The sequence below is a fragment of the Macrobrachium nipponense genome, chromosome 23 (assembly GCF_015104395.2).
Source record: "Macrobrachium nipponense isolate FS-2020 chromosome 23, ASM1510439v2, whole genome shotgun sequence".
Taxonomy (NCBI): Eukaryota; Metazoa; Arthropoda; class Malacostraca; order Decapoda; family Palaemonidae; genus Macrobrachium; species Macrobrachium nipponense.
Genome location: NC_061090.1, coordinates 81309851 through 81336736, shown reverse-complemented (window position 1 = coordinate 81336736; position 26886 = coordinate 81309851). Strand labels below are relative to the sequence as shown.

Genomic DNA, 26886 nt, shown 5'->3' with positions numbered 1-26886 from the left:
ATAGGTGGGAGCTGAGCAAGGGGCAGGAAAGACGACGAAGTGTCCGTTACCAAAGGAGTCACGGGAGAGCTTTCCGACGACTCCTTTTCAGGCCTTTGCTTCTTCCTGCCCTCGTACAAGCCCCACTGCACCTCCGACCACGAAATACACACTTCACAGGGCTCGGCGCGCGAGCACTCGCGCCCCCGACACCGAGTACACAATACATGGGGGTCAATCTCAGGAAAACTGCGGAACTTACCGCACTTACGCCCCTCAGTCCCAGGGCACAGTCGCCGGACAATTGGAGGGCGAGGAGAATCCATGATCAACAATTTAATTCACTTGCAATAAAGTAACGAAAGAAAATGATTGTACTTACAGTCAGTTACGCTACCAAAACAGAACAAGAAAACACAACCATACAAAAGCAAAGAAGAAACACACATCCACACGCTGTGAGGCCGAAAGCAAGTGATTGTTTACCTCCCAGTCGCGCGTCGCACGCCTGTCGGACAAGCAGTTAACTACTGAACCCCTTGTTCAAAAGCTTACGACCTATCCAGCTGCCGCTAGTAACCTTCCTATTGTAAAAGGACCGAAGGTTTGTATTCCGTGTCGGAACAAATCCTAGGTAGACTTTATAACAAATCTGCAAATGAAATCTGTAGAGAAAATTTTCATAATCAGAATGAAATTTGCCCCATCAAATTATCTTGCATATTAACAAAGATACTTTACATTTTAGCCAAAAAAATTAAAACCGAGAAAATTGTGTTCAAAATTTCTGAAACATTCAAAGCGTCACTACCACTCCATTTGAGGTGATATAGCTAGTCATACAATTTGGTCTACTTGTATAAGTAGATATGTATTATGCATAGGTAAAGTTTTAAAAATAATTATAAATAATAAAACCTCTTAGAGGGTTTTAAAAAATGACAATTTGTCGAAAATTGCATTTTTCCTAACTATACAAACCTGAGGTCCTTTAACAATAGGAAGTAGCTAGCGGCAGCTGGAACGGTCGTAAGCTTCGAACAAGGGGAGAACGGTAGTTAACTGCTTGTCCGATCGTCGCGTCACTTTTGCTTTTGGCCCATGCAAAATACGCAGAGTGAGGGGTGGCATGAGGAGGGACTACATATGTAAAGGACCTCAGGTTTGTATAGTTAGGAAAAATGCAATTTTCGACAAATTGTCATTTGTTCCGATACGTAATACAAACCCTCGGTCCTTTAACAATAGGAAGACTCACTTCTTGGTGGGAGGAATCTGAGTCTTTTGATGAACAGACTGGTGTTCGTCCATCCCTGGAATGCCTCCCTGGTCGTAAGAGCGAGGGAGGGATCCAAGCCTCTGTCCGATTGATCGGGGTGTGCACCGCAGGATCAATGGTCAGACCTCTGGGCCGAGTACTAAGAGAGAGGCAAGCGTATCTCTTCGTACCAGCATTGTAAGAACTTTTTCCTTTACATGAGCAAATATAAAGTAATGGGTTTGTCTCATGTAGGCATCCACTTTCTCCCCCCTGTTGGAGAAAGTGGTGGATATACACTCCTATCTCTAGTTAAAGAGATATAAGGATGGAGCTCTGGTGAATAGCTTACCTGCATCTGACTCCCTTCCAGCGTGGTAACGACCGTATCCCTCTGCCCACAGGTAGAGGGTAGAGAAAGATGGTGAAGAGAAGCCAGTCACTCTCTCATTCGCACATTCATTCTCCCAGTCATACCAGGAATCGATGCTGTTCTGCCTGCTCGGGTGCTGGGTAAGCTTACACAACGTGTTGAGCAGCCACCACAGGTCCCAAGGAAAAAGTAATCCAAGGACTTGTGGGCAATATCCCGAAGGTAGAAGGACGTGAAGGTGGTCTGGTTGGCCCAGACACCTGCCTTCAGGACCTGCGCCACGGAGAAGTTCTTACGGAACGCTAAGGAGGGTCCGATACCTCTGACTTCGTGGGCTCTCGGACGGAGCGTACGGATGTCGTCGCTACCATCAGCCTCGTACGCTCTCCTGATCACCTCACGTAGCAGAAAGAAAGCGTGTTCTTGGAAACTTCTTTCTTGGTAACCCCAGTGCTAACGAAGAGGCGTCGACACTCAGCCTGAGGTGTCGAGTTCTCTTCAGATAGCGCCGTAGCGCCCTCACAGGACAAAGCAGCATCTCATCCGCATCATTATCGGTGAAGTCCAGAAGGGAGGGGATCATGAAAGACTCGAACCTGTCGTCAGGGATCGACGGATTCTGAGTCTTGGCTACGAAGTTCGGGACGAAATCGAGCGTCACAGATCCCCAGCCTCTGGTGTGTTTAACATCATAAGAAAGACCATGTAGTTCCCCTACTCTCTTCGCCGATGCCAGGGCCAGCAAGAAGAGGGTCTTGAGGGTCAGATCCCTGTCTGACGACTCTCGGAGTGGCTCGAAGGGTCTTCGAGTCAAACTCCTAAGGACGAGAGTCACATCCCACGCAGGGGGCCTGAGTTCCCTGGGTGGGCAAGACCTTTCGAAGCTCCTCATTAGCAAGGAGATCTCGAACGAATTCGAGATGTCCAGTCCCCTCAGTTTTAGGACGAGAGCCAGGGCGGCTCTATATCCTTTAAACTGTGGGTACTGAGAGGAGCTTCTCTCGGCGAAGAAACACGAGGAAATCCGCTACCTGCTGATGAGTGGCTCTGAGAGGAGACAGACCCTGTCTACGACACCAACCACAGAAGACGGCCCACTTCCCCTGGTACACAGCTGCAGAGGGACTGTCGGACGTGTCCAGCCATCTCTGTTGCTGCGCTACGAGAAAAGCCTCTCGTTCGCAAGAGATGGTGGATAACAGCCAGCCGTGAAGTTGAAGGGACTGGACTGCTTGGTGGTACCGTTCTACGTGTGGCTGGGCTAGAAGGTTGTGCCAACTGGGTAGCTCTCTCGTGCGTCCGCAAGAAGAGCCAGCAGGTCCGGATACCAAACGGCTTGAGGCCGTTTGGGAGCCACCAGGATCATTCTGAGATTGGGAGTGACCAGCGCTCGACTGATCACTTTCCGAATCAGACAGAAGGGAGGAAAGGCGTAGGCGAAGAGGTTGTCCCAGGGGTGTTGGAGAGCGTCCTCTGCAGCTGCCCATGGGTCCGGCACGGCCGAAAAGAAAACCTGAAGTTTTCTGTTGTGCCGGGTGGCGAACAGGTCTACGACCGGTCGCCCCCACAGGTTGAAGAGCCTTTCCGCCACGTCTTGGTGTAGAGACCATTCGGTCCCTATCACCTGATCCCGACGGCTGAGCTTGTCCGCTACTACATTCCTCTTGCCTGGAATGTAGCGTACTGACAGCTCTATCGAGTGAGCCGTGGCCCACTCGTGCACCTGCACCGTCAACTGATGGAGCGGAAGAGACACTAGCCCCCCTGCTTGTTGACATATGCCACTACTGTGGTGTTGTCGCACATCAACACCACTGAGTGTCCCACCAAGCGGTCCTGAAACTCTCGGAGAGCGTTGAACGCCGCCTTGAGTTCCAAGACATTGATGTGAAGGTGCTTTTCGTGATGGTCCCACACACCTGCAGTCAGCAACTCCTACAAGTGTGCGCCCCATCCCTCGGTCGATGCGTCTGAGAACAGAAGCATCTCCGGGGGGGAGTGCGTATGGGCACTCCTCTTAAGAGGTTTTTTGTCGTCGAGCCACCAGGCTAGGTCCTGCCTCACCTTGTCCGTGATAGCCACGGGAAAGAAATAAGGAGGATCCTTGGCCTGAGACCAACTCTCCCTTAGCCTCCACTGGAGAGACCGCAGGTGAAGACGCCCGTGAGGGACTAACTTCTCGAGTGACGACAGATGGCCAATCACGACTTGCCATTGCTGTGCTGCCTGTTCCTGCCGCGACAGGAACCGGCCGGCTGCCTCCCTGAATTTGCTGATACGCAAGTCTGCGGGAAAGACCTGCCCTGCTACCGTGTCTATCAGCATACCCAGGTACTTCATCTTCTGCTTGGGTTCGAGATCGGACTTCTCGTAGTTTATCACGATCCCCAGATCGCGACAAAACTTGAGGAGTCGATCTCTGTCCTGTAGCAACTGCGAGCGGGAGCTCGCCAGGACTAGCCAATCGTCGAGATACCTCAGAAGACGTATCCCGTGCGAATGGGCCTAAGCTGACACCAGAGTGAACACTCTCGTGAACACCTGTGGGGCGGTTGAGAGACCGAAACAAAGTGCCCTGAATTGGTACACCGTCCCGTCGAAGATGAAGCGGAGGTACTTTCTGGAGGACTGATGGATGGGTATTTGAAAATACGCGTCCTTCAAGTCCACTGAAAGCATGAAATCGTTCCCCCTGATCGAGTCGAGCACGGAGCGTGCCGACTCCATCGTGAACCGCGTCGTGCGAACGAAGCGGTTCAGGGGAGAGAGGTCTATCACCGGACGCCAGCCCCCCGATGCTTCTCCACTAGGAAGAGGCGGCTGTAAAAGCCCGGTGACTGGTCCTCCACGATTTCTACAGCTCGTTTCGCCAGCATGGTCTTGATCTCCTGTCGAAGAGCGTTGTCCTTTGCTGATCCCCGGACTAGGTCTGTAGATGGACCGGTTTGGAGATGATGGGGGGGCCGGAGACTCGAAGGGTAGTAGATACCCCTCCCGAAGGACGTCTACTATCCAGTTCTCGGCGCCGTAGCGCTGCCAAGTCGCCCAACTGGTTCGCCAGGCACACCCCCCACTTCCGGCAGCAGTGAGGGGGAACGCCGTCCCTAGCGTTTCCCTCCTCGTTTCGACTTCTTCCCACCACCTCCTCGGGGAAAGGAGGGTTGGGAGGAGGGCTGGTTACGGCCTCCTCTAGCAGAAGTTGAAACAGCAGGAGTCTTCACACGGGGCTTGGACGGTGCAACCGTCTTCGCCGCCGTGGAAGCGCTAGCCAAGCTCTTTGGTTTGGCCGCAGTCGCTCGAGATTGCCCAGTAACCTTCGAGACTGCCTGGTGAACTAAGCGGTCACTGTCGTCAGTGCGCCGCCTTTCCACCGCAGCGTCCACCATCTCTCCAGGAAAGAGAGCTGGTGGGGAACTCCTAAGAGTCCATTTCGAAGCCCGAGTGCCGCCTCACGCCCGGCCCCCTTGGTCACTCGGGTAAGGACTGCGTCCCTACGCCGAAGAACCAAGTTGGCCCACAGGTTAGCAGTCTGATGGGCGAGGTAAGAGATCGCTCTTCCTCCAGACTGGCACAGTCTCCTAAAAGAAGCGTCGTCTTCGAGAGCAGAACTCCCGGAGCCGGCCGCTACTTTGGATATTGTGAGGGACCACAAATCCAACCAGGAAACTGCCTGGAATGCTGCCATAGCGGTAGATTCCAGGGCAAGTGCCTCCTGCTGCGAGAACCATAGGTTCTCCGACAGGAGCTGCTGCAGGGACACACCTGGAGTCAGCCTCGCTAACTCCGGGTTAACCTGTTTCGGCAGTATCGGTCTTCCGAAGGCACGTAGAATCGCCTCTGCCGCTGTAGAGGGGGAGGAAGCAGCTTAGAAGACCGTCCGGACTTTAGCGAGTCCTCCCGTCCTGAGACGAGATTCTCCACCTGATCCAGGACTGAGTCCGCAAGCTCTGATCGCGGTAACCCCACCATCATTTTGGGCTCCCTCTTGGGACCCCAAAATGATTCGAGCCGGGACGTGGGCTCTGCCGGTGGTAGCGGCGATCCTTCCGCAAGGTCATTATGCAGACGCAATCAGATTAATGACCTCTGCAAAGTTCCTCTGTATCTCGGGAGTTACTGCGTCTTGTGGAGTAGGACCGTCCAGTCCCTCCAGCAAGAGCAGATCCCGCGATACTCCTCCTTCAGAAGGAGGAACAGCGACAGACCCCTGACGGTCGCCTCCAACTACTTGCGCGTATGTTCTGGTCGGTCCTAAAACCGTGCCTGAGCCATACGGCGTCATAGCTGGGTCACGAGCGGCGCACCTCTCGTGATCGCTCCTCGGTACTCGCTCCTCCCGGTATAGCCCCAGGCGTTGAGGTAAGGTATGGGAGAGGCAGACCTGACGCTCCCCCCACCCTCGCCTCGCTGGCAGGACCAGCGTGCGTGTGGAGGGCTGCTGCTGATCGTCAAAACCCGCGGTGACGATCGAGCAGCAGGCCTAGCCTTGCCGCTCGCCTGGGGCGATAGGCTCGGCTGAGAACGTCGAGACCGATCTCTAGCGTCAGGCGAGCTGCCGCTGGTCACCGTCTCCGCCCGGTCCCATCGGGAGCGGCGGACGGGTGACCTGCTAGGGTCTCTCGTCCGCGTCGAGACCGGCCAGCGTCCTCTCGGCGGGCGTCGAGCCGCTGGTACCAGCCGTGGCTGGTACCGGCGGCCGCGGGGACTCCTTCCTCGCCTCAACCCGTGGCTGGTCAGCGACGTCACGTCAGCCCGAGCAGCCAGTTGATCGCTGCGAGAGCGTCCACTGGCCTGGCGAGAGTCGTAGCACGACTCTCGCCAGTCTTCTGCTCCGCGCCGCTGTCTTGACGGCGAGCGAGCTCGGGCGTCAAAACTTTGGCTGGACGGTCTCCCTTGGAAGAGCGTCCACTCGGTGCTTCTCGCGAACGAGAAGCGGCCGAGACGGAACCTGGTTTAGCGGCAGAACCGCTAGCACCAGGTGAGGACGCACCAGCCGAGGCTGGTGCACCTCTGGTCCCCGTCGACTTCTTCTTTGCAGAAGAAGCGACGGGCCCCGTTCCCGAAGGAACAGGAGGACCAGCAGAAGAGCTCCCCGACTCGCCTGAGCGAGGCCGTGATGGGCCTTCCCAATTAGAAGATCCCGAAGGAGTCTTCTTAGGGGGGGAGGAGGCAGCCTTCTTCTTCTTCGGCTGTTTAGCCTTAGAAGTCGAAGGGGAAGGAGAGGCAGCAGACGACGAAGAAGACGACGACGACACCTTCTTCCTCTTCCTCTTCTTCTTCGCCAGGCTCCGCAGGACAGACGTCAGGTCTTCCATCCAGGAGGGAGCCGGGGCAGTTGCCGAGACCTGGAAAGACCTGAGACTGTGACAGCACCACCAACAGCAGGAACAACAGGAACAGGTCCGGGAACAGCAGGAACGGCAGGAACATCTGAAAGGGAATGAGCAGCAGGAACCTGATCTGAAAGGGAATGAGCAGCAGGGACAGCAACAGGTTACGGCAGGCACGGCAGGTACCACAGGGAGCCAGGCGTCCTGTCGGCAGCTACCGTCATCCTCGGCACTGGCGGCAGGTCCAGGGGGGTACTCTTGGGGCAGCGGAAGTCCGGGGTCGGCAATACAAAGAACCCAGGTGGCGGTGGCACCGTCCTCTTTGGCACGGCAGGAATTGGTTTTTGAATTGCAGCCGTGGGTGTTACCGACATCACATGTGGTGTGTACACCAAGTGCGGTGGCATCTCATATGCTGGTGTAGAAATTGTAGTGGTAGTAGTGGTTACCGTACCATGAGTGACCACTGCCGACCCCGCCAACCGCTGAATCAACCCCTGTATGCTAGGCACTCCCTGCAGTCCCAGCGACTCCCACACCTGTCCCAGGTCGTCCTTCGCTGATGGCACACCTGCGGAAGCAACAGTCGGGTTAGTTAGAGGGGTTTCCTCGCGCTTGAGAAGAACCCCACCCAGAGCGGAGGGAAGACCCCGAGTACAACTGGACGTCCGGGTAGCGGGCGCCCTCCTCCACACTCGACGGATCGAGAGAGGAGAAGGACTCCGCTACCCCACCCCCCCCGCAGGGAAGGCGCGAAACGTGGGGGCTGGCCGGGGGGCAGGAAAGAGGACGAAGTGTCCGTTACCAAAGGAGTCACTGGACTTTCCGATGACTTCTTGGGCGGCCTAAGTCTCTTCCTGCCCTCGTACAGAACCCACTGCGCCTCGGACCAATGCATACAAGTTACACATGGCTCGTTGCGGGAGCACTCTCGCCCCCGACAACGAGTACAAACCTCGTGTGGATCAACATCCACAAATGATCTGAATCCGCCGCATCTACGCCCCTCCAGCCCGGGACACACTCTACGGGCGACTGGGGGGCGCGGCGAAATCTCCATTTCTTGATCACTCATCATTAATGAACAAAAGAAATGCAAAGTACTTACAATTACTCTCAATCACACTAGGAAAAGAGGGCATATACTCCAAACTCAAAGCAAACGACAAAGCGGGCAGAGCGATGACGAGCACGTCCTATCCACACACGGCCGAAAGCAAAAGTGATTTGTTTACCTCCCAGTCGCGCGGCGCGCGACGATCGGACAAGCAGTTAACTACCGTTCTCCCCTTGTTCGAAGCTTACGACCGTTCCAGCTGCCGCTAGCTACTTCCTATTGTTAAAGGACCGAGGGTTTGTATTACGTATCGGAACAACTGCTTACCTTACTGTACGATTGAGATGTGTTGATGCGGAGGCATGCAGTATGGCTCCTGGTCCCCTCCCCACTCCTCTTATCTGAGGAGATGGGGATATTATTTCTAAACATATATGTATATAATAGTATATAATTAATACATATATAAATAGATGTGGGTTTCATCTGGTGCCACAGATTCATTGTGGCCAGGTTGTACTACTAAGAGTGTAGCTTAGTATCCACCCGGAAGATACCTAATCTTTTCCTGTTGCTCCTCTTTTCCTCCTTTTGTTGGATGGTTCAGAACAATGTGATATTCTTCTCTTTTCAAAATATTCTTGCACCATTTTACCTTCAGCTGTTTGTCCTAAGCCCAATTCAGTTAGCACAAGTTCATCACCATAGCCAAAATTGTGCTGAATCGCAGTAACCCTTGCAGCAAACTGAACTTTAGTCAAGCCACAAAATTTTGTTTTATTGCACTTGGACAACAATTTACTGTGTAAACCTTCATTAGCATTTTGAGTCTTTCCTTTCAAACATCTCTCAAGAAGGGACAAGCTTGTCAGGTCTTCATATATTTTCAAAATTGCCTCATTCATTTCATCTGTCACTCTGAAATAAACTTTCATTTCCTTATGGGACTGTGGTTCAAGTCCCTGTGCATGTGCCCTATTATAAAAACACCAGGAGTCACTCCCATTTGGACATAAATGATGTTGGGGTTTTTCATCATTGCTTATGCAATGATAGTAAGAGGAAAGTATATCCTTTCTCATGTCTACAGCTGTTTTATTGACATTCCTCCTCACACCATAACCATAATAACGAACGAGAGCATCTATAACTTCATCAGTAAGTCTATCAACTCCTAACAAGCTTACAAATCTATTTCCTTTTTTTTCCCTAAACATTTTTTTTAGCGCTCTCAGTCTTGTTCCTAGTCTCTCTGAAACATGATTTATGCATTCAAGTTTTATAACTTTGCAGTCTGAGCCATAAGGTCCCTCTTCATCATTCAATTTCATCAATGAGCTGTAAGTAGATGAATCCCCATCACTAACCATACTTCTATATTTCATTTTATTCAATGATACTGATCTCTGCCACATTGTAATGGCAGCCTGAGCCTCCATACCACCAGAGGCACCAGAGTAATTTTTTTTACATTTATTTGCATCTTTATGTTGTTTTGCTCTCTTTTCATATTCTTCTTTTGATATTTTCTCACTTCTTAGTTTCTTAGCAAGTATAGCACAGCTATGACAATATGAGCAAAGCACTTCAAAATCAAGAATGATTCCAGTATCAGCCTCTATTACAAATGCCACACATACCTTCGACTTGTGACCTCGTGTCAACCATGTTGCATCATAAGTCACATCCACCTCGATCACTCCATTTTCATCAGGCATCTGTCCCACCTCTTTATAATATTCAAATACACCATTTATAGCAAGTTCTTTCAATTTATTGTACTTATCCAGCACAGCATCACAAAGGGCATTTTGATATTTATCAAACATCCAAGACGATAATGGTGGTGAACCTAGAATGCCACTTTGTCTCTTGAGGCCTACACAACCAATATCATTCATCAGGGAAGATAAAACCATTCTTAGATTGGTATCGGTAAAAACCTTTTTCGTATTGGGAACTGTTACTCTTTTAGGCTCACATTCATACATTATCTTATCACATTTGATACACTGGACAACCAAATCTACTTCATAATGATTTTTTTTCACATCAACTTTGCACTTCGATTTGCATTTTTTGTTGTCACACACAATCACTTCAGCCAGCTTTTTTAGTTTGTCTTCACCAATCATCACAATATTTTCGCTAACAGGAAGTTCCTTGTCTTCAAAGGTAACATACTTTTTCCTTATTTCACTTGTTGCCGGTATTTCCACAGTTCCCTTGTCACCGTTGTCCACAGATTCACCTTCACTAGCAAACACGTGGGAGCCACTGATTTTATTGTTTTGGTTTCCTTTTTCACGTTTTATTTGCAATGCTGCAAGCATACGAGCTCTCAAGGCTTGCTTGTGCTTTGTAGGACGCATTGTATAGTCACCTCTTGTCACAGCACAAATAAAACACTGCGAATTGGCGGTAAAAGATGAGAAACCCAACGTGAAAAACAAAGACCTGCATGTAAACACGACTGTTTTGATTTGTTTTCGTCCAACAGCGTCTGAGCGTGCGTTAGATTTCTGCCAGGAGATAACTAAGCGCCCAACATATTGTACAGCTTACAACGATTCGATTAAAAAAAATCGAGATATATCAATTTTCGAGTGAACAGTAAACAAAACAAAATGAGTACTGAGTCAGGTGGGCGTTTAAAAGGACAGAGTGGGTATTTAAATGCCTCCATTGTACCTTTAAATTGCGTCATACGACTGGCCGCGCTACGCCATTGGGATCTCCACATGTAGCGTGTTTTCGTAATTTTTGATATTTTTCGGATTTCCAACTCAAATCCAGGCCTTAAAGTAAACAGGTTACTGTCTACTACTTTCGTTATGCCTTTCAGTATTTTGAATGTTTCTATTAGTTGCCCTCGCAATCATTGTTTGTTTGCTTGTATGGTGCTTTTACGTTGCATGGTACCAGTGGTTATTCAGCAACGGGACCAACGGCTTTACGTGACTTCCAAACCACGTCGTGAGTGAACTTCTATCACCAGAAATACACATCTCTCACTCCTCAATGGAATGGCCGAGAATCGAACCCGCGACCACCGAGGTGGATTGCCAATACCATACCAACCACGCCTTTGAGGCGCTTCACAATTATTGTTTCTAAGCCATACATGTTCAGGCTCTCTAGTCGTCTTCAGTAACATATTTCCCTGATGGACGGAATTCACTTTGTGGCTCTTGCTTGTACCCCATCTAATTTATTTATGTCCTCTCTTGATGTTGGTGACCAAAACTGTACTGCATACTCAAGATGAGATCTAACTATTGATGTGTAGAGCTGCGGCACCGTTTCCTTGTTTCTGAATTTGAACTGCCTCTTTATGTATCCCACTAGCTTCTGTGCCTTCTTTTCAGCTTTTATGCAATGTTTTTTGGATTTTAAATCTTTGGTAATAATGACTCCAAGGTCCTCTTCTTGTTCTACACTATTTAGTCAGGTGCTTTAGTGAAATTACCGTTACATGGTGGATAAAAGCATCAAATTTGGCATGTGACTTCCTTGAGGACTATCAAATAATTTTAGAGTAGGAGACCTCCAGAATCTTTTAAAAGAAAGAAATGAGATCAAATTTCAAGATGGCCAATATTTATTTTTAAAATTACACTTTTCAGGCCATATGAGTACGTAATATTATGACAATGTCTTTTCCTAAATTTGTAGCTTGGCTCACTAGAACCTTAATTTGGACATTACGATAGTAGCAATGCATATATTTTGCACAATATAGACTCTGTATTGTGCAAAATATATGTGTCTAACCTGCGAGGTGGGGGCAAGGAGGTGCCACCCCTCCCTCGCCCAGTTTTCTTTTAATCCCTGCAAACTTGAATATAGTATTAATCTCCAAATTAAACAAATTGTGCTTAAACATAGCTATACATACCAGACAAAAATTTTTGAAAAAGTTGGAAGGCATCAGTAGAATTATTGTGTAGAACACTTGCACTTGCAGAAAGGGAAGCAAACAAGCTTCGCTTTGCTACATTTGCAGCTTATTTGTTTGTAAGGTGTTTTTACATTGCATGGAACCAATGGTTATTCAGCAATGGGACCAACAGCTTTACATGGCTTCCGAACCAAGTCGAGAGTGAACTTCTATTTTTGCCAGAGACCTTAATTACCTCTCTACATTCCTTGGAAATCTCTGAAATTGTCGTCCAAACTGGTACCCATCACCCTAATACCTTTGTCCAAGCAAAGTCCCGCGGCAAAGGACCCGATAGGTGATCTTGAGTGCTGCTGGTCCAGATTCCTGCCTGGTAAACTGCTCGTCGGACATGATGAAGTGCATGTTTGGCCAGTGGCAATTTTTCGAAAGTGCAATTCTTGTGGCAGAAAAGTTCCCCTCTTGCCTCACTGACTGAGGTCAAATGACTAGTTTTGTCATAGAGGACAACAGTCAGTCTCTCCAGCTTTGAGAAAAGGTCATCATTGAGAATCAAGATTTGAAAGGGATTATGCGCAAGATTCACAAACATATTTGTGACTTCTTCGTAAGCCTTCCAAGCTGGCCAAACAGACTTCTAGCCCTTTCCACTGAAGGCAGAGGTTGTGTCGCAACCTGAAAATGTAGAAAACAGGTAATGCTCGAGTTTGTGGGGTTCCAAGGCTTGTGCAGATAGCATTGATGTGGTAAAACCGGTAGTTCTTGCCCATCCCGAAAGCAATCCAGATGTCAGCCAATGGTTGTAATCAGATTGTGGAATTTACCAACAAGAATGACTACTACATCTGTGTCAACAGTGCATACATGAATTGCCTTTCTTCCTTGTTGAAGAGCATGAACCACAACTCTGGTGTCTGCCTCCTCATGATTGCAGTTTTGCATGGAGATGCTAGCACCAACAGTCACCACAGCCTGCCCTGGTGTGATATATACAGTTTTAGTTGGTTGCCAATTGAAATCAACCTTGGAGGTCAAAAAGGCAAACAGCTCCTCCTTGTTAACTGGGTCACGTAGGAAATCCATCCACTTGCCTGGCAACTTGGTCTCACCTGACACCTTTCTGCACATACCCTTGCCTCTTTTTTTCCTGGTTGACTCCTTCAAATTGTCTGCAATGTATGAGTCCCAAATAACATCCAGCCTCATTCCCTCTTGGAGCTGTTTTTCTATGTGAGGGATGAATACCTTGTCTGCATACTCATGGAAGGTACTCACACCAGAAACAGGAAGGCTGTGTACAATGACGGCACCATCGAGGATTTTGCAATCATAGTTTGAGGGTGGTTCTGATTGGCTAGGCTGCTCAAGACATTTTAGCAGGTCAGACTTTGTGTTGGTCAAGCAAAGTTTGCCAAAGTCTGAAAGAGAAGGAGGGAAGGACTGTACTTCATGTGCAAAAAACTGCTACTGCATAGATATATACAGCTGGCCAAAGAGTACCACATTGTTCTGAAGCACTTTGATCTTCTTCTCTTGCTGTGATGTAACCCTGTGCTTAGGTTACCTGATAGTGCTAAGGAATTTCTCTTGATTTGGTCATGAATAGAGTGGCTATGTGCATCAATTACATTCTTGACAAATTCCTTGTACTGTTTCTTGCCTGTATCCTCCCGTGTGTGCAAAGCTGCCACCACTGCACAGTTTCGACTGTTGACTGTTACAAGATCTTGGAAGTCATCTAAGAAAGGATTACCAATTTGTTTTTTATGGTATTTGAGAGGCTGGAAACCTGTGTTTGGAAGGTTTTTGGTCCTGATAGACGCTGCTCATGGTGCATGATGTTTTTCAGGATCCCTAAGTCATCATTTTCAAGGTATTCTAGTTGAAACTGCTCAAGATCTATATCTATATAGATTTTTGGCATAATGCCAAGCACTGGGGCAACTAAGGTCATTCAGTGCTGAAACAGTAAAAGGTTTGAAAGGTGTAGCAGGAGGAAAACCTCGCAGTTGCACTATGAATCAATTGTTAGGAGAGCGTGAACAGTAAGATGGATAAGAGCGAAGGTACAGTAAACGGAATGGAAGTAGTTGCAGCTAGGGCGTGAAGGGACGCTGCAAAGAACCTCAAGTTATGCCTACATTACACCGAATGAGGTGAACTGACGGCACTACCCCCATAAGGGGAAACTGTTTAAAAAGCCATACCATTTTATTATGCATATAAAAAAAAAAAGTGTGAAATTCAGCATATACCATAAAAATAATAAAATTTAATAGGTCTCCAACTCTAATATCAATTATGAATTCTTTAGGGATCATCTCTCCAAATTTGGTACTTTTATCAACCTTGTGGTGGTAATTTCAAAATCTGACATTAAGCAATCTGATTACTATTTCATTCCCAAGCAGCAAGTAGTTGGCATGAGGGTTGTTTGTTCCTATTTGTAACACTTTACACTTATCCAAGTTAAAAGGCATTTGCCCTCTTTTTAACCACCCTCATATTTTCTTTAGATAATTTCTTATACTTTCTACTGTCTCTGGGCCTGCTGCATTCACACCAAGATTGGTGTCGTCTGCAAATTTGGCTATCCTGCCTGTTAATCCTACATCAGTCTCATTAATATAAATAAAAAACAAGAGTGGCAAGGACAGAATCCTTAGGAACTCCACTTGTCACATCTACCATTCTGTTAAAGCTCTGACTTTTGTCATTAGTTTCTTGAGAGAGAGAGAGAGAGATTGGGCTATTAAGTCAGAATTAATCAATTTTATCCACGAAATATGAGTAGGGTGAAATATGGAATATGAGGTAAATAAAACAAAAGGCTACAAAATAATGGTAATTCTAATTGACACTTGAACACTTGTACTATTGTAAATTAACAAATAACTCAAATGCTGGGGAGAGACACACACACACACACTGCATACACACTAATATAAGATGAACTTGTCTTATACATGACTTGTTTCATACCAACAATGTTCAGCAAGACTTTGTAAAAGCATATCAATAAATTTCAAAGTTTGGAAATACTGTTGTAGCAATGTTCAGAAAACACAACATCCTTGCTCTGATATCTTGATGAATACTGTGAGATAAGTTTTGTTTCCCAGGTGGGACTGATTTTAACACAATATAAGAAACCTCTTCCTTCAGCAGTTTTCTTTATCCCAATATACTTGGCCTAAATATTACTTATCTTCATGCCATTGGAGCCCAGGTATTACCTGCAATCTTCAAATGTACTCTAACAAAGAATCAAACAATTTTTGATAATGAGATATATAATAAATGACTTCTGGGTATCCCCTCTTTTGTTGTTATTGTTATTAACTAATCAGGAAGAATCATCACCAAATACCAAATCTACTGCCTCTGTAATGGACCTGAGTATGAATGATGATAGCAGTAAAATCACTGAGTTCAATACAGCTGTATCCACTGGAACTACACAAAAATAGTCAATTCTGACAACTAAAAATGAATACGAATATGACATTCGACTTTATTTTAGTAAAATGGAGCCCTCTTTACAAAACAATGTTGGTACAAACAGAGGAAGAAAATAGAAATAAAAATTTTACCTGGTAAGACATCTTTCAGGCCTCAGATTAAGTACAAAGTAGTGAATTTAAAAATAAAAAAATAAAAAAAAATTATACTCTTAAAACTCTATAAGAACAATTATGTGACAGGCAGTGGTGACTTGCTAAGCTATATTATCCAATAAAGAACTACTCAAGAAAGATTGATATTCACGGCAGCTCTTTACATTGACCTCAATCTTATCTTAAACATGTAATTCTCTTTGCTTCTTAAATGTAGGGTTTAGTCATCACAGACGCAAAATCCTTGGTTTGAAACTGTGATGGGCACAAAGACAAAATACACAATAAGTTTGAGATCTGACTGAGTGAAAGCTAAAAGCTATATAAACTAACCTGAAAATACATATCATTATAAATGGACTTTAGCATGCTCAATATTTCAAGAGAACTGCATCAGTTTGGATTCAAGAAAATGACAATATGATCACTAAATATAGAAGACATTTCAATGTCCTCTGCAATCACGCTCGCTTCACATAATAGCTAAAGAGACAAAATAAAGTAACTGAAAATTAAAGGACAGAGCACTAACGACAGCGATACAATAAGTAAATAACCTTGAGCACTGCATATGTAACAAAGACCTTCTTGCACTGTAATAAAACTTCATTTTGTACTCCACTGGCAGTTGCATTGCATTTTACAATAGAATTATCACTCTTCTTAAAATCTATAATACACAAGGGTACCAGGTAGTTTATATTTACATCCATACATAATTACGTACTACTTAACTAAGGTATACTACTGTACTACAATATGTATACTGTAATTTGTTGGAAAATGTGAAATTTTGCACATGACCCCATTCTGCTTATACTAATTATAAAAATCTCATTATAAAAGATTAATGTCCATACCATAAAACTCTTTGTTATGCAAATACCACAACTGGAAAAGGAGGAAGTGACCGCTATTTTCTTAGAATATCATGATGACTTATCTGACAACCTTGGTATTTTTTGTATAATAATTCCTATATAATCTGTTCAACATTTATATATAATCATTAAAGAGTAGGTTCAATATGTTTTCCACTAATCTGATAACCTTGGTATTTTATGTATAATAATTCCTATGCAATCTTTATAACACTCATCCTTAATCATTGAAGAGTAGGTTCAACATATACCATCTTATTTATAACTCTTGACGTCACTTACAGAGCAGTGTAAATACATACATAATTTTAAAACTATTCGAATTTCACTTGACAGTGAATAACTTATGATTTTCCATCATCTCTGTTGAAGATGGAAAAACAGCAGCTCACTGCTAACCAGGTAGTATGTACTATACTTCAATATGCACATAACAGGGAAGAACTCCATATTAAAACTTCATTGATATTCATGCAAAATTTTTAAAAATGTAAATCTCTACACAAGTTTAGATCATCAACATGTCAACAATAACCCATTTCCTTGTGAGTACCTTTGACATATCTGAGAGAGATTTAGGGTTAATAAATAACTTTTGATTCCTGTTACCTTGTAATTTTAATACATTAATATCAATCAGATATGCTGTATTCAGTCAGTTATCACCAACCTGTCAAGTGCACCCACCCCACTAAAAAAAAAAAGGTGCGGTCATCACTAAAGTACACTTCTATAAAAGCCAATTATGTCCTAGTTTGACTAAAAAAAATTTGGCCATCTACAAAGTTGCTAATTGTGTCCTGGTTTGACAAAAAATTTTGGCACTCTACAAAGTTTTACATAAAATGATAAAATTTACCTACAGACTGAAACAATCTACTCTCTTAACACTTAAATGTTAATAAAAAACAATTATTTGGAAAATTTTGACAACTGCAAACATAAAATATATAATGCAATTTTAAGGATAATTCATCACATTCATTTACCTCTGACCTGTGTGTGCCTGATATTTTATTCTGTCTGTACATAGTTTCATGAAAAAATATTCACCTTCAAAACTTCTAACACCCCTTCAAAGCTTACAGGACATCATGGTACATATTAATAAAACGACTCTTAAGGATCTATGTACACCATCTTTTGAATTAAGAATAGGTGTTTAAATTTCCCAGTGCATAACACTGTCCAAAATAATACCATGTAGTGTTAGTATCCTGCACATGCCCTTGTCAAGAAGTCATAATGTTAATACCGAGTGCCTACCACTAACACAAAGCCCTGCATTGTTAATGTTCAGTGCACAAAAGTAACAAATTTTGAATTGTTTCACCATCTTATTTAGTCCCTATGTACAAAAAGATAGTTGAGATTTAAAATCAACATTGTAAATTTCTAGATTTTAACAATTTAATATTAATTATTTCCTCTCTGTGCATAACTGAAGGCCAGTGTATGTGGGAATACTGTAGTATTATTAATGAAAAGATTTGGTATAGTGTAATCTAGTATTTGGTTAGCTCTCTTCAATTTAAATTTTGTGTATGACTTAGCCAACTTTTATCATAAGCTCTTGTAGATGTGATATGTTTGCCATTTTTTAAACAAACTTTTACACTTTTGCTTTGTCTAAAAATATGAGCACTGAAAGATATTAAAAATTTAGCTAAATAAATTAATTTTCAGCATTCTTGAAGAATATGGCTGTTGGTGCTTGATTACAATGCTCTAGAACTCAACAACAGAAAACAGTATGATCAAAATCTCAAAGCACACAATCATAAAAGAAATGAAGCCCAATGTATTTCACATACTGGAAAAATTTCTGTACCTTATGTAATAAGTTATATAATATAATATGAGCTATTTATATATCAAACAAGGTTATGTGCTATTTATGAGAAATGGAATCTCATCTACCATCCTATTATTACGTACCTATATTTATTATTAAAGCCACATTATTTTTATATGCCAAGACTTTTAAGTACTCCACATTTAAAATAATTATGCACACTACTAAAGGAAAGCAATTGTCACAAGTTCACAATGAATATGCACCCTAAAGAATATCTTGTTTAATTACATGGAGAACATTTTCAAAACTTACCCTGTGCATTCAAAATCTTAAGGACAAACATAATGCCTCATTGTAATTGGTGACTTGCTACCCTAATATTTATTTTAAAGGCACTCATTGACTGTAAAATCAACAGCATTACTTCTAATAGTATGTACTGTACCCCTCAATTACAATGCAAATTACACTATGTATATGGACTCGTACCTAGTCAACACTAAACGAAAGACAGCATAAAATCAATAATTAAGCTAATTGAATGTTATGTTCCACAAACTTTGCAGTCTGAATAAAAAAGCAACAAGGATTTCACATACTAATGCCAAAACATCTTCTTGGTAGAATCATGGGAAGGTCAGCTATCCCAAGTGAAAACGTTCAAACTATTACTACACATCAGACTTGACCATTAAGGATGTGTGTCAACTAAGTTTGAATGGCAGAATCTTGCAGACATGCAGATGTACAGGCAAAAAGATGCCTCTGACCTAGCTTAATGGTGTTATTTCTCAAAAGTAATCAAATGGCACATAAGTTATAGAATCTAACCATGCTACTAAGTTAATCACAGCAACCAAGGGTGAACAAAACTGTCCTTGATCATACAGCATCTATCATGAGATGACATGCTAACCTTCTACTGTTCTGGACTTAATAAAAGTTTTCTCAAAATCCCCTTTCTGACATGGTTATGTTGAAAGGAAAGGAAGCAAATGAGAAGGCATAATTAGGAGAGCAGTCATGTACTAAATGCCATAGTGAAAAGAATGTTGCTACAGATGCTGATGCTTGGGACTGAATGGGATTCTTGATACCAAACAGCCATGCAAGCACTGCTAAGTGATGGAGTTTTGCCTACTGCTTACTTAGTGTTTGGGAATGAACTAAGAAGATAACAAGAAAAAATACTGTACCAACAGTCTCATTACAGTAAAGTAGATTCCTGGAATACTGGTAAAGAACCATATTCCATTAGTAAACAAAGCAATAACTGCAAAACCTGCAAACACAAGCAACTTTTTATTACCAACCAGTTGTCACAGCAAAAAAAAAAAAAAAAAATTGTTAAAAATAGAACAAACATATCTCTATGGGTGCCCGTACACGGACAATTTTTCTTGTGGCAGCTACAAAATATTGTGAGGTAGTTGTGCCCGGAGCAATTTCTCCGACAACACAATTATTGTCTGCAACTGTGACCTTAGAAACTGTTATTGCAAATGGGACCCAGCACACAAGGAACTTTTGGTTGGAGCTATCAGCACCTCCTGCTGCCTTCACTGTCTTTAGTTTTCAAGCTGCAATGGGGGAGAGGACGTGCTATGTCTCAGCACACCGAAAGTCATCTGTCACCAAGTGGTATGCATCAGATGCACAGCACCAGATAAGTGAAAGTCACCCCCCAGGCCAAGAATTAGTACATGTCTATGGATATTTTCACAATCAACATTATCAACCTCAGCTACATCATTCAGAAGTAAATCTCAAGTTTTCACAGTCAGCATCAAATATCAATACCAATGTTTTGCCACCAGCATCAGAAAATTCTGTGAACTTGTGTTACACTAACCTATTTAAGCTGTCTTAAGATAACTATCATCTTCACGCATAACTAGTGTTCTGTTTGTAATGGATTGATATTTTAGACTTTCTTAATTCATTCATTCCAATTTATTCTGGTGTTCATTGATAACTGAAGTCACCAAAGCTGATTATTTCATTGATTTTGTTGAAGTTAACTGTTTGTTGAAATAATGCTCAATAAATAGGGAATTACATATCTACTGCACATTTACTGATGTGTAGTATAGTAAGTAGGCTAGTCATTTTCCTTTTTTGCCTTTCTCTTATTTATCCTAACCTTAATGATACAGTTAGCCTTCCTTCTAATGGCACACTCTTCCTCATGTTGGTGTCCTGGTGTGCTGTAAGTGGCCCATTTATTGTCACTAGATGACCAAAAGTTTCTTGTGACATCCTGAAGTAACCAAAAAATTGATCAGGGTGCCCTTTTAAATCATCAAATAATGTGTGGAATGCTCCATGTAGTAACTTCTGACTGACTTTCTTGGGAGCTTTTTGTGCTTCCTCCTCAGCAAGAGTACACAAATAGCTGCTAGTATTTCCATGGTATCCATGACGACACTATCAACAATAGTTGCCACCATCGCATGGCTCGTGTGCGGGGTGTACCGTGCTAACAACTTTTTGTTGCGACATTTTTCATTTTGACAATTTTCTGTTGTCATAATTAGCAATAAAAAGTTGCTTGTGTGAGGACAGCCTAAGACCTTTGCTTCTGTATGCAGAAGAACAAGGGGAGATTCTTAAAGGTTGAAACGACAAACTGAGACTCATGGATTATGACTTTTTATCCTCTAATGGTTATCAGTACATATAGGATTCATTCAGGCATGCACTGCCTTGCCAAAATATGAATGCTTCAAATAATGTCTATATGCATTAACATGATATTGTAATGATACAATTAAGTTTGTTCATACTTACCTGGCAGATATATATATAGCTGTATTTTTCCGAATCCGACAGAAATTTAAACACTTACGACACACGCAGTGGGAGTCAGGTGGTTAGTACCCATTCCCGCCGCTGGGAGGCGGGTATCAGGAATCATTCCCATTTTCTATTCATAATTTTTATTTCCACTGTCTCCTGAGGGGAGGTGGGTGGGTACTTGATTATATATATCTGCCAGGTAAGTATGAACAAACTTAATTGTATCATTACAATATCATTTTGTTCATGAAACTTACCTGTCAGATATATGTATAGCTGAATCCCACCTTTGGTGGTGGGAGTAGACAGAATAGAAGATTTTAGGAAACATATACATGCAGATAATTGATATCTTGATTCCTTACCTGTTAGCATAGCTGACTTCGTGGTTACTGCCGCGTAAGTCTGCTTGTGCTACTAGAGTTGCCAGCGAGGTAGAGACCTATATAGCTGGTGCACTCCAGATGATCTGTCAACAGGGGCGAGACCACGACGTGACTAGACCATTGACCATACAAATGAGGGCAACGAAGTAAAACCAAACCACCTGGCTTAGCCTACCAAAAGTATCCCACATAGACTAAGCTAATGGAAGGGAGATCCGCCGCAGGCGGTCAACCCCACAACCATAACACAAGTTAAAAACTCCCCTAAACCATTAAAGGATAGGATGAGCGCTACCTCCTGCCCCCAAAACAGTGTCTGCAGCGACGTATGGTCCGAGCGAGTAACAATTTTCGTATGTTGCTTTCACCTCCCGCAGGTAGTGTGAAGCGAACACCGAATTGCTTCGCCAATAAGTAGCGCCCAAAATATCTTTGATTGCCATATTTTTGTGAAAAGCCACCGAAGTAGCAATAGCCCTCAACTCGTGGGCTTTCACTTTCAGAAGCTCCATGTCACTTTCACTACACTTTTCATGGGCTTCCTTAACCGTACTTCTTAAGAAGAACGCCAGTGCATTCTTCGACATAGGAAGATCTGGTTTTTTCACAGAGCACCACAAGTTCTCCGAAGAACCTCTGCATGCTCTGGTTCTCTGCAAATAAAACTTGAGAGCCCTGACAGGACACAGGACTCTCAGCTTCAGGTCCCACTAGCTCCGACAACCCTTTGATCTCGAACGTCCTCGGCCAAGGGTTGGAAGGGTTCTCGTTCTTTGCTAAGAACGTAGGACTTAAGGCACAAACTGCACTATAATCCTTGAACCCAATATGCTTGCTTATGACTTGAATTTCGCTAACCCTCTTCGCCGTCGCCAGAGCGGTTAGGAAAATGGTCTTCTTAGTAAGATTCCTAAGCGAGGCTAAATGGAGCGGTTCAAATTGACTCGACATGAGAAACTTCAGTACCACGTCTAAGTTCCACGATGGTACTTTAGGTTGGAGAACTTTCACAGTCTCAAATGATCTAATGAGATCATGAATGTCTCTATCATTCGCTAAGTCGAGTCCTCTATGTCTGAAGACCACAGAAAGCACGCTTCTGTAGCCTTTAATCGTGGGAACGGCTAGTTTCGCTTCTTTCCTAAGGTGAAGAAGGAAATCTGCTATCTGGCTCACAGAGGTTGAGGTGGAGGAAATGCCCTTCCTTCTGCACCAACTTCTAAAGACAGCCCACTTTGATTGGTAAACTGCGATTGAGGAGGGCCTCCTAGCGGTGGCAATCGCTGTTGCCACAGGTCTTGAAAAACCCCTCGCTCTGGCCAACTTCTTGATAGTCTGAACGCAGTCAGACTCAGAGCGGGGAGGTTTTTGTGGTACCTCTCGAAGTGGGGCTGTCTGAGTAGATCTTTCCTTAGGGGCAGAGTCCTTGGAAAGTCTACTAGGAAGGACATCACCTCCGTGAACCAGTCGACCGCTGGCCAGAAGGGGGCGATGAGGGTCATTCTCGCTCCTTCTGATGCAGCGAACTTCCTCATTACTTCCCCGAGGATTTTGAATGGGGGAAAAGTGTAAACGTCTAGTCCCGACCAATTCCACAGTAGGGCGTCTACTGCCACTGCTCCCGGGTCCAGAACTGGGGAGCAATACAGCGGAAGTCTCTTCGTTCGGGAAGTTGCGAAAACGTCCACATGAGGACGTCCCCACAGCTTCCATAGCGCCTGGCATACTTCCTGATGAAGGGTCCATTCCGTCGGCAGAAGCTGTCCTTGCCGACTGAGAAGGTCCGCTCGCACGTTTTCCACGCCTGACACAAATCTTGTCAGAATCGTGACGTTTTGCGACTTCGCCCAAATCAGGATATTCCTCGCGATGACGAACAGAGAAGGAGAGTGAGTTCCCCCCTGTTTCCTGAGGTATGCCAAGGCTGTGGTGTTGTCCGAGTTTATCTGAACCACTTTGCTGGAGACTTCCTCCTCGAAGAACCTTAGAGCAAGGTAAACCGCTGAAAGTTCTTTTAGATTGATGTGCCAGGACACCTGTTCCCCTCTCCAGGTGCCTGACACTTCTCTCCCTCCCAGTGTTGCTCCCCAACCCGTGGAGGACGCGTCGGAGAACAACACTAGGTCGGGGTTCCGAAGCTTGAGCGAAAGGCCTTCCGCAAGCTTCTTTGGATCCAACCACCATTTGAGGTGCTTTTTCACTTCTTCCGTCAAAAACAAGACCTCTTCTAGATCCTGTTTGCGTGACCAATTGCTTGAGAGGAAGAACTGAAGTGGTCGGAGGTGCAACCTTCCCAGAGAAACAAACTTCTCCAGTGAGGAAATGGTCCCCAGCAGACTCATCCATTCCCTCACCGAGCATGTTTCCTTCCCTAGAAAGGCCGACACTTTGTCCAGGCATTGAAGTTGTCGCCCCTGGGACGGAAAAGCCCGAAAAGCCACTGAGTCCATCTGAATCCCCAGATAGACTAAGGATTGAGAAGGAGTTAGATGCGACTTCTCGAGATTCACCAGAAGTCCCAGGGACCTCGCTAACGACAGAGTCGTGTGAAGGTCCTTCAGACACTGTCTTGCGATGAGGCTCGAATAAGTCCAGTCGTCTAGGTAGAGAGAGATCCTTATTTCCGCAAGATGGAGCCACCTCGCAACGTTCTTCATAAGAACGGTGAACACCATCGGCGCCGTGCTCAGACCGAAGCAGAGTGCGCCCTGAATTGGAAAATCTTCCCTTTCAGGACAACCGCAGGTATTTCCTTGATCGGGGATGGATGGGGACGTGAAAGTATGCGTCCTGAAGGTCTAACGCGACCATCCAATCCCCCGGTCTTAAAGCTGCAAGCACGGATTGAGGTGTCTCCATCTTGAACTTCTGCTTGGTAACGAAGCGATTTAGACTGCTGACATCCAGAACGGGGCGCCACCCCCCTGACTGCTTCGGCACTAGGAACAGACGGTTGTAAAACCCCGGAGAACTCCGGTCGAAGACCTGTTCCACTGCCTGCTTTTCGATCATTTGATCTAGTAGATCGTGAAGCACTTTCTGTTTTTCTCCCTGATACGACGGAGACAAATCCTTTGGTGTCGAAGACAGCGGGGGTAACATCAGGAAAGGAATTCTGTACCCCTTCTTGACGATGTCCAGCGACCAAGCGTCGGCACCTCTCTCTTCCCAAGCTTTCGCGAAATGTAGAAGCCTGGCTCCTACCGGTGTCTGAAGGACTTCCCTCTCACTTCTTGCTCTTGGAAGGAGCGGGAGTCTTGCCTCTGAAAGAGCCTCTTCCTCGAGGGGCTGGCTTCGAGGAAGAAGCGGATCGAAAGGGCTTCAATTTCTTCAAAGCAGAGGACCCAGAAGAGGAAGAAGTAGTAGGCTTCCTAGAAGACTGTGCCAGAAGGTCTTGGGTTGCTTTCTCCTGGAGACTGGCAGCTATGTCCTTTACCATAGACTGGGGGAAGAGATGTTCTGAGAAAGGAGCGAAAAGAAGATCCGCTTTTTGCGCTGGTGAGACCGACTTTGCAGTAAAATTGCAAAAAAGTGCTCTTTTCTTAAGCAGTCCCGTGCTGAAATGAGCAGCCAATTCCTCAGAACCATCCCTGACGGCCTTGTCCATGCAAGACAATACACTGGACAGCTCCCCCCGACTGATGGAATCAGAACTCCTGGACCTGGCATCCAATACTCCCAGGCACCAGTCAAGAAAATTAAAGACCTCTAGTGTCCTGAAGAGGCCTTTAAGGTGAAAGTCTAGCTCACTATGTGTCCAAGAGACCTTCGAGGAAGACAGAAAAGATCTTCTGGTGGCGTCTACAATACTACCAAAGTCTCCTTGAGCTGAGGCTGGAAGCTTAACTCCGACGTTTTCTCCCGTCTCATACCACATACCAGCTTTGCCACCGAGTCTTGAAGGTGGTAAAGCGAAAGAAGTCTTGCCTGAAGCTTTCCTCTTTTCCATCCAATCATGGACCTTTCTAAAAGCTTGCTTCGTAGAAAGCGACTTCTTCATTCTCACAAAGCCCGAGATCTTAGTAGCTTTGGAAGACGAAAACTGAGAGGGAGGAGTACGTGGAGCTTCAGGTTGGAAAGTGTCTGCAAAGACTGACTGTAGCAAACGAGTCAAAACCTTGTAGTCCGTCGAAACTGGAGCCAGCTGCTGCTCTTCGTCCACTTCGACGAAAGCGTCACTAATTTCCTCTTCCGACACTGGAGAAGTCGGAGGAAGTAAAGAAGAGTCCCGAGCTTTCTCAAAAGAGAAAGAGCGGCGAACAGGAAGAGTTCCCGCTTCCGCTTGTGCTTGCGGAAGTGGAAAACTGACGTCCGTAGGCGCGCGTTTGGCGTCCGAAGCCAATCTACTGGCGCCGACTGAAGCGCGCTCAAACGCCGCAGGTGTACACCTGGCGTCCACGGTGTGCGCGCCGAGCGTCCACTGGTGCGCGCCGAGCGTCCACTGGTGCGCGCCGAGCGTCCACTGGTGCACGCCGAGCGTCCACTGGTGCGCGCCGAGCGTCCACTAAAACTCGCTGAGCGTCCACTGGCGCTCGCGAAACTTGCACCGAGTCACGCTCGGCGTCCACTAAAGCGCGTTTGACTTTCACAGAAGTGCGCTCGGCATCTAAAGAAACGCGCTTCTTATCCACAAGTTTCGTATCAGCGGAAACAACCGCTTCACGAGAGCGAGAAACGAATTTCTCGCCTCCTCTAGAAAGTTGCTGGGGAGCAGAACGAACTCTAGAGGGAGACTCAAACGGAGAGAGAGACGAGCGAGGAGAGGGAGAGGGAGAACGCCTCGACCTCTTCACAGGAAGATTGTCATCCTTCTTACGGCGACGTGGAACAGTCTCTCTCGAAGGAAAAACATCTCGAAGTTGCTGCTGAAGAGACTGGAGAATCTTGCTTGTAGGTGAAGCCTCCTTTTCTGGGGAGGGGCTGATCCTGTGAGCAGGCGAGTGGCGAGGGGACGCCTTCTTACTACTCCCAGGAACCGCCACTTCACGCACCTTAGAGCGACTGCGGCGCTCGAAAGAAACATCTAGGGAAGACTCCGCCTCCGAATAATCCTTACACTTCTTCTGCGGAGGAAAAGCAGCAAACGCACTATCAGGCGACGAGCAAAGTTCCGGAGAACAACTTGGACGTGAAGCGTCCCGAACACGAGCCGTCCTTTTCAGCGGACGTGATGCGGTATGAGAGCTCCACCCCTGCGCGGGAGGAAGCTTCAGAAGAAGAAAAGCACTCCTTGAGAAGACGTGCACGCGCACGGCCTCCTTGGCAGTCTGGGTAGGTTCGTCAGAAGCTGCCGAAGGCACGCCAGATCGGTGGGGGTTCCTCGTAACCCTCCTTCGACTTTCGACATGCTCTCTCCCCGTAATCTGGGAGTCAAGCAGAGGTCTAGGTCTAGAGGCGGAATGAGGCCGATCTGACGCACCCTCCACTACACAAGGGGCACTTTCACTGCACTTCTCTTCACTTTTGCTCTCCAGAGCTAACACTTTTGATTCTAAGTTACGAATCGA

The 26886-nt window shown here is 45.4% G+C and overlaps 1 protein-coding gene across 1 annotated transcript in view; it reads right to left on the bottom strand.

Annotated features, from left to right (window-relative positions):
• LOC135202118 (uncharacterized) overlaps nt 1-10483 on the bottom strand; it is an 89573-nt gene extending 79090 nt beyond the window's left edge. The window contains exons 1-2 of the mRNA XM_064231371.1: nt 9638-10483; nt 8325-8398 (exon numbers count right to left, since the gene is read on the bottom strand). Of these exons, the coding sequence (XP_064087441.1) occupies nt 8325-8398; nt 9638-10369 (806 nt within the window). The 5' untranslated portion in view covers nt 10370-10483. The remainder of the gene's footprint in view (nt 1-8324; nt 8399-9637) is intronic.
• Nucleotides 10484-26886: the final 16403 nt, after the last annotated feature.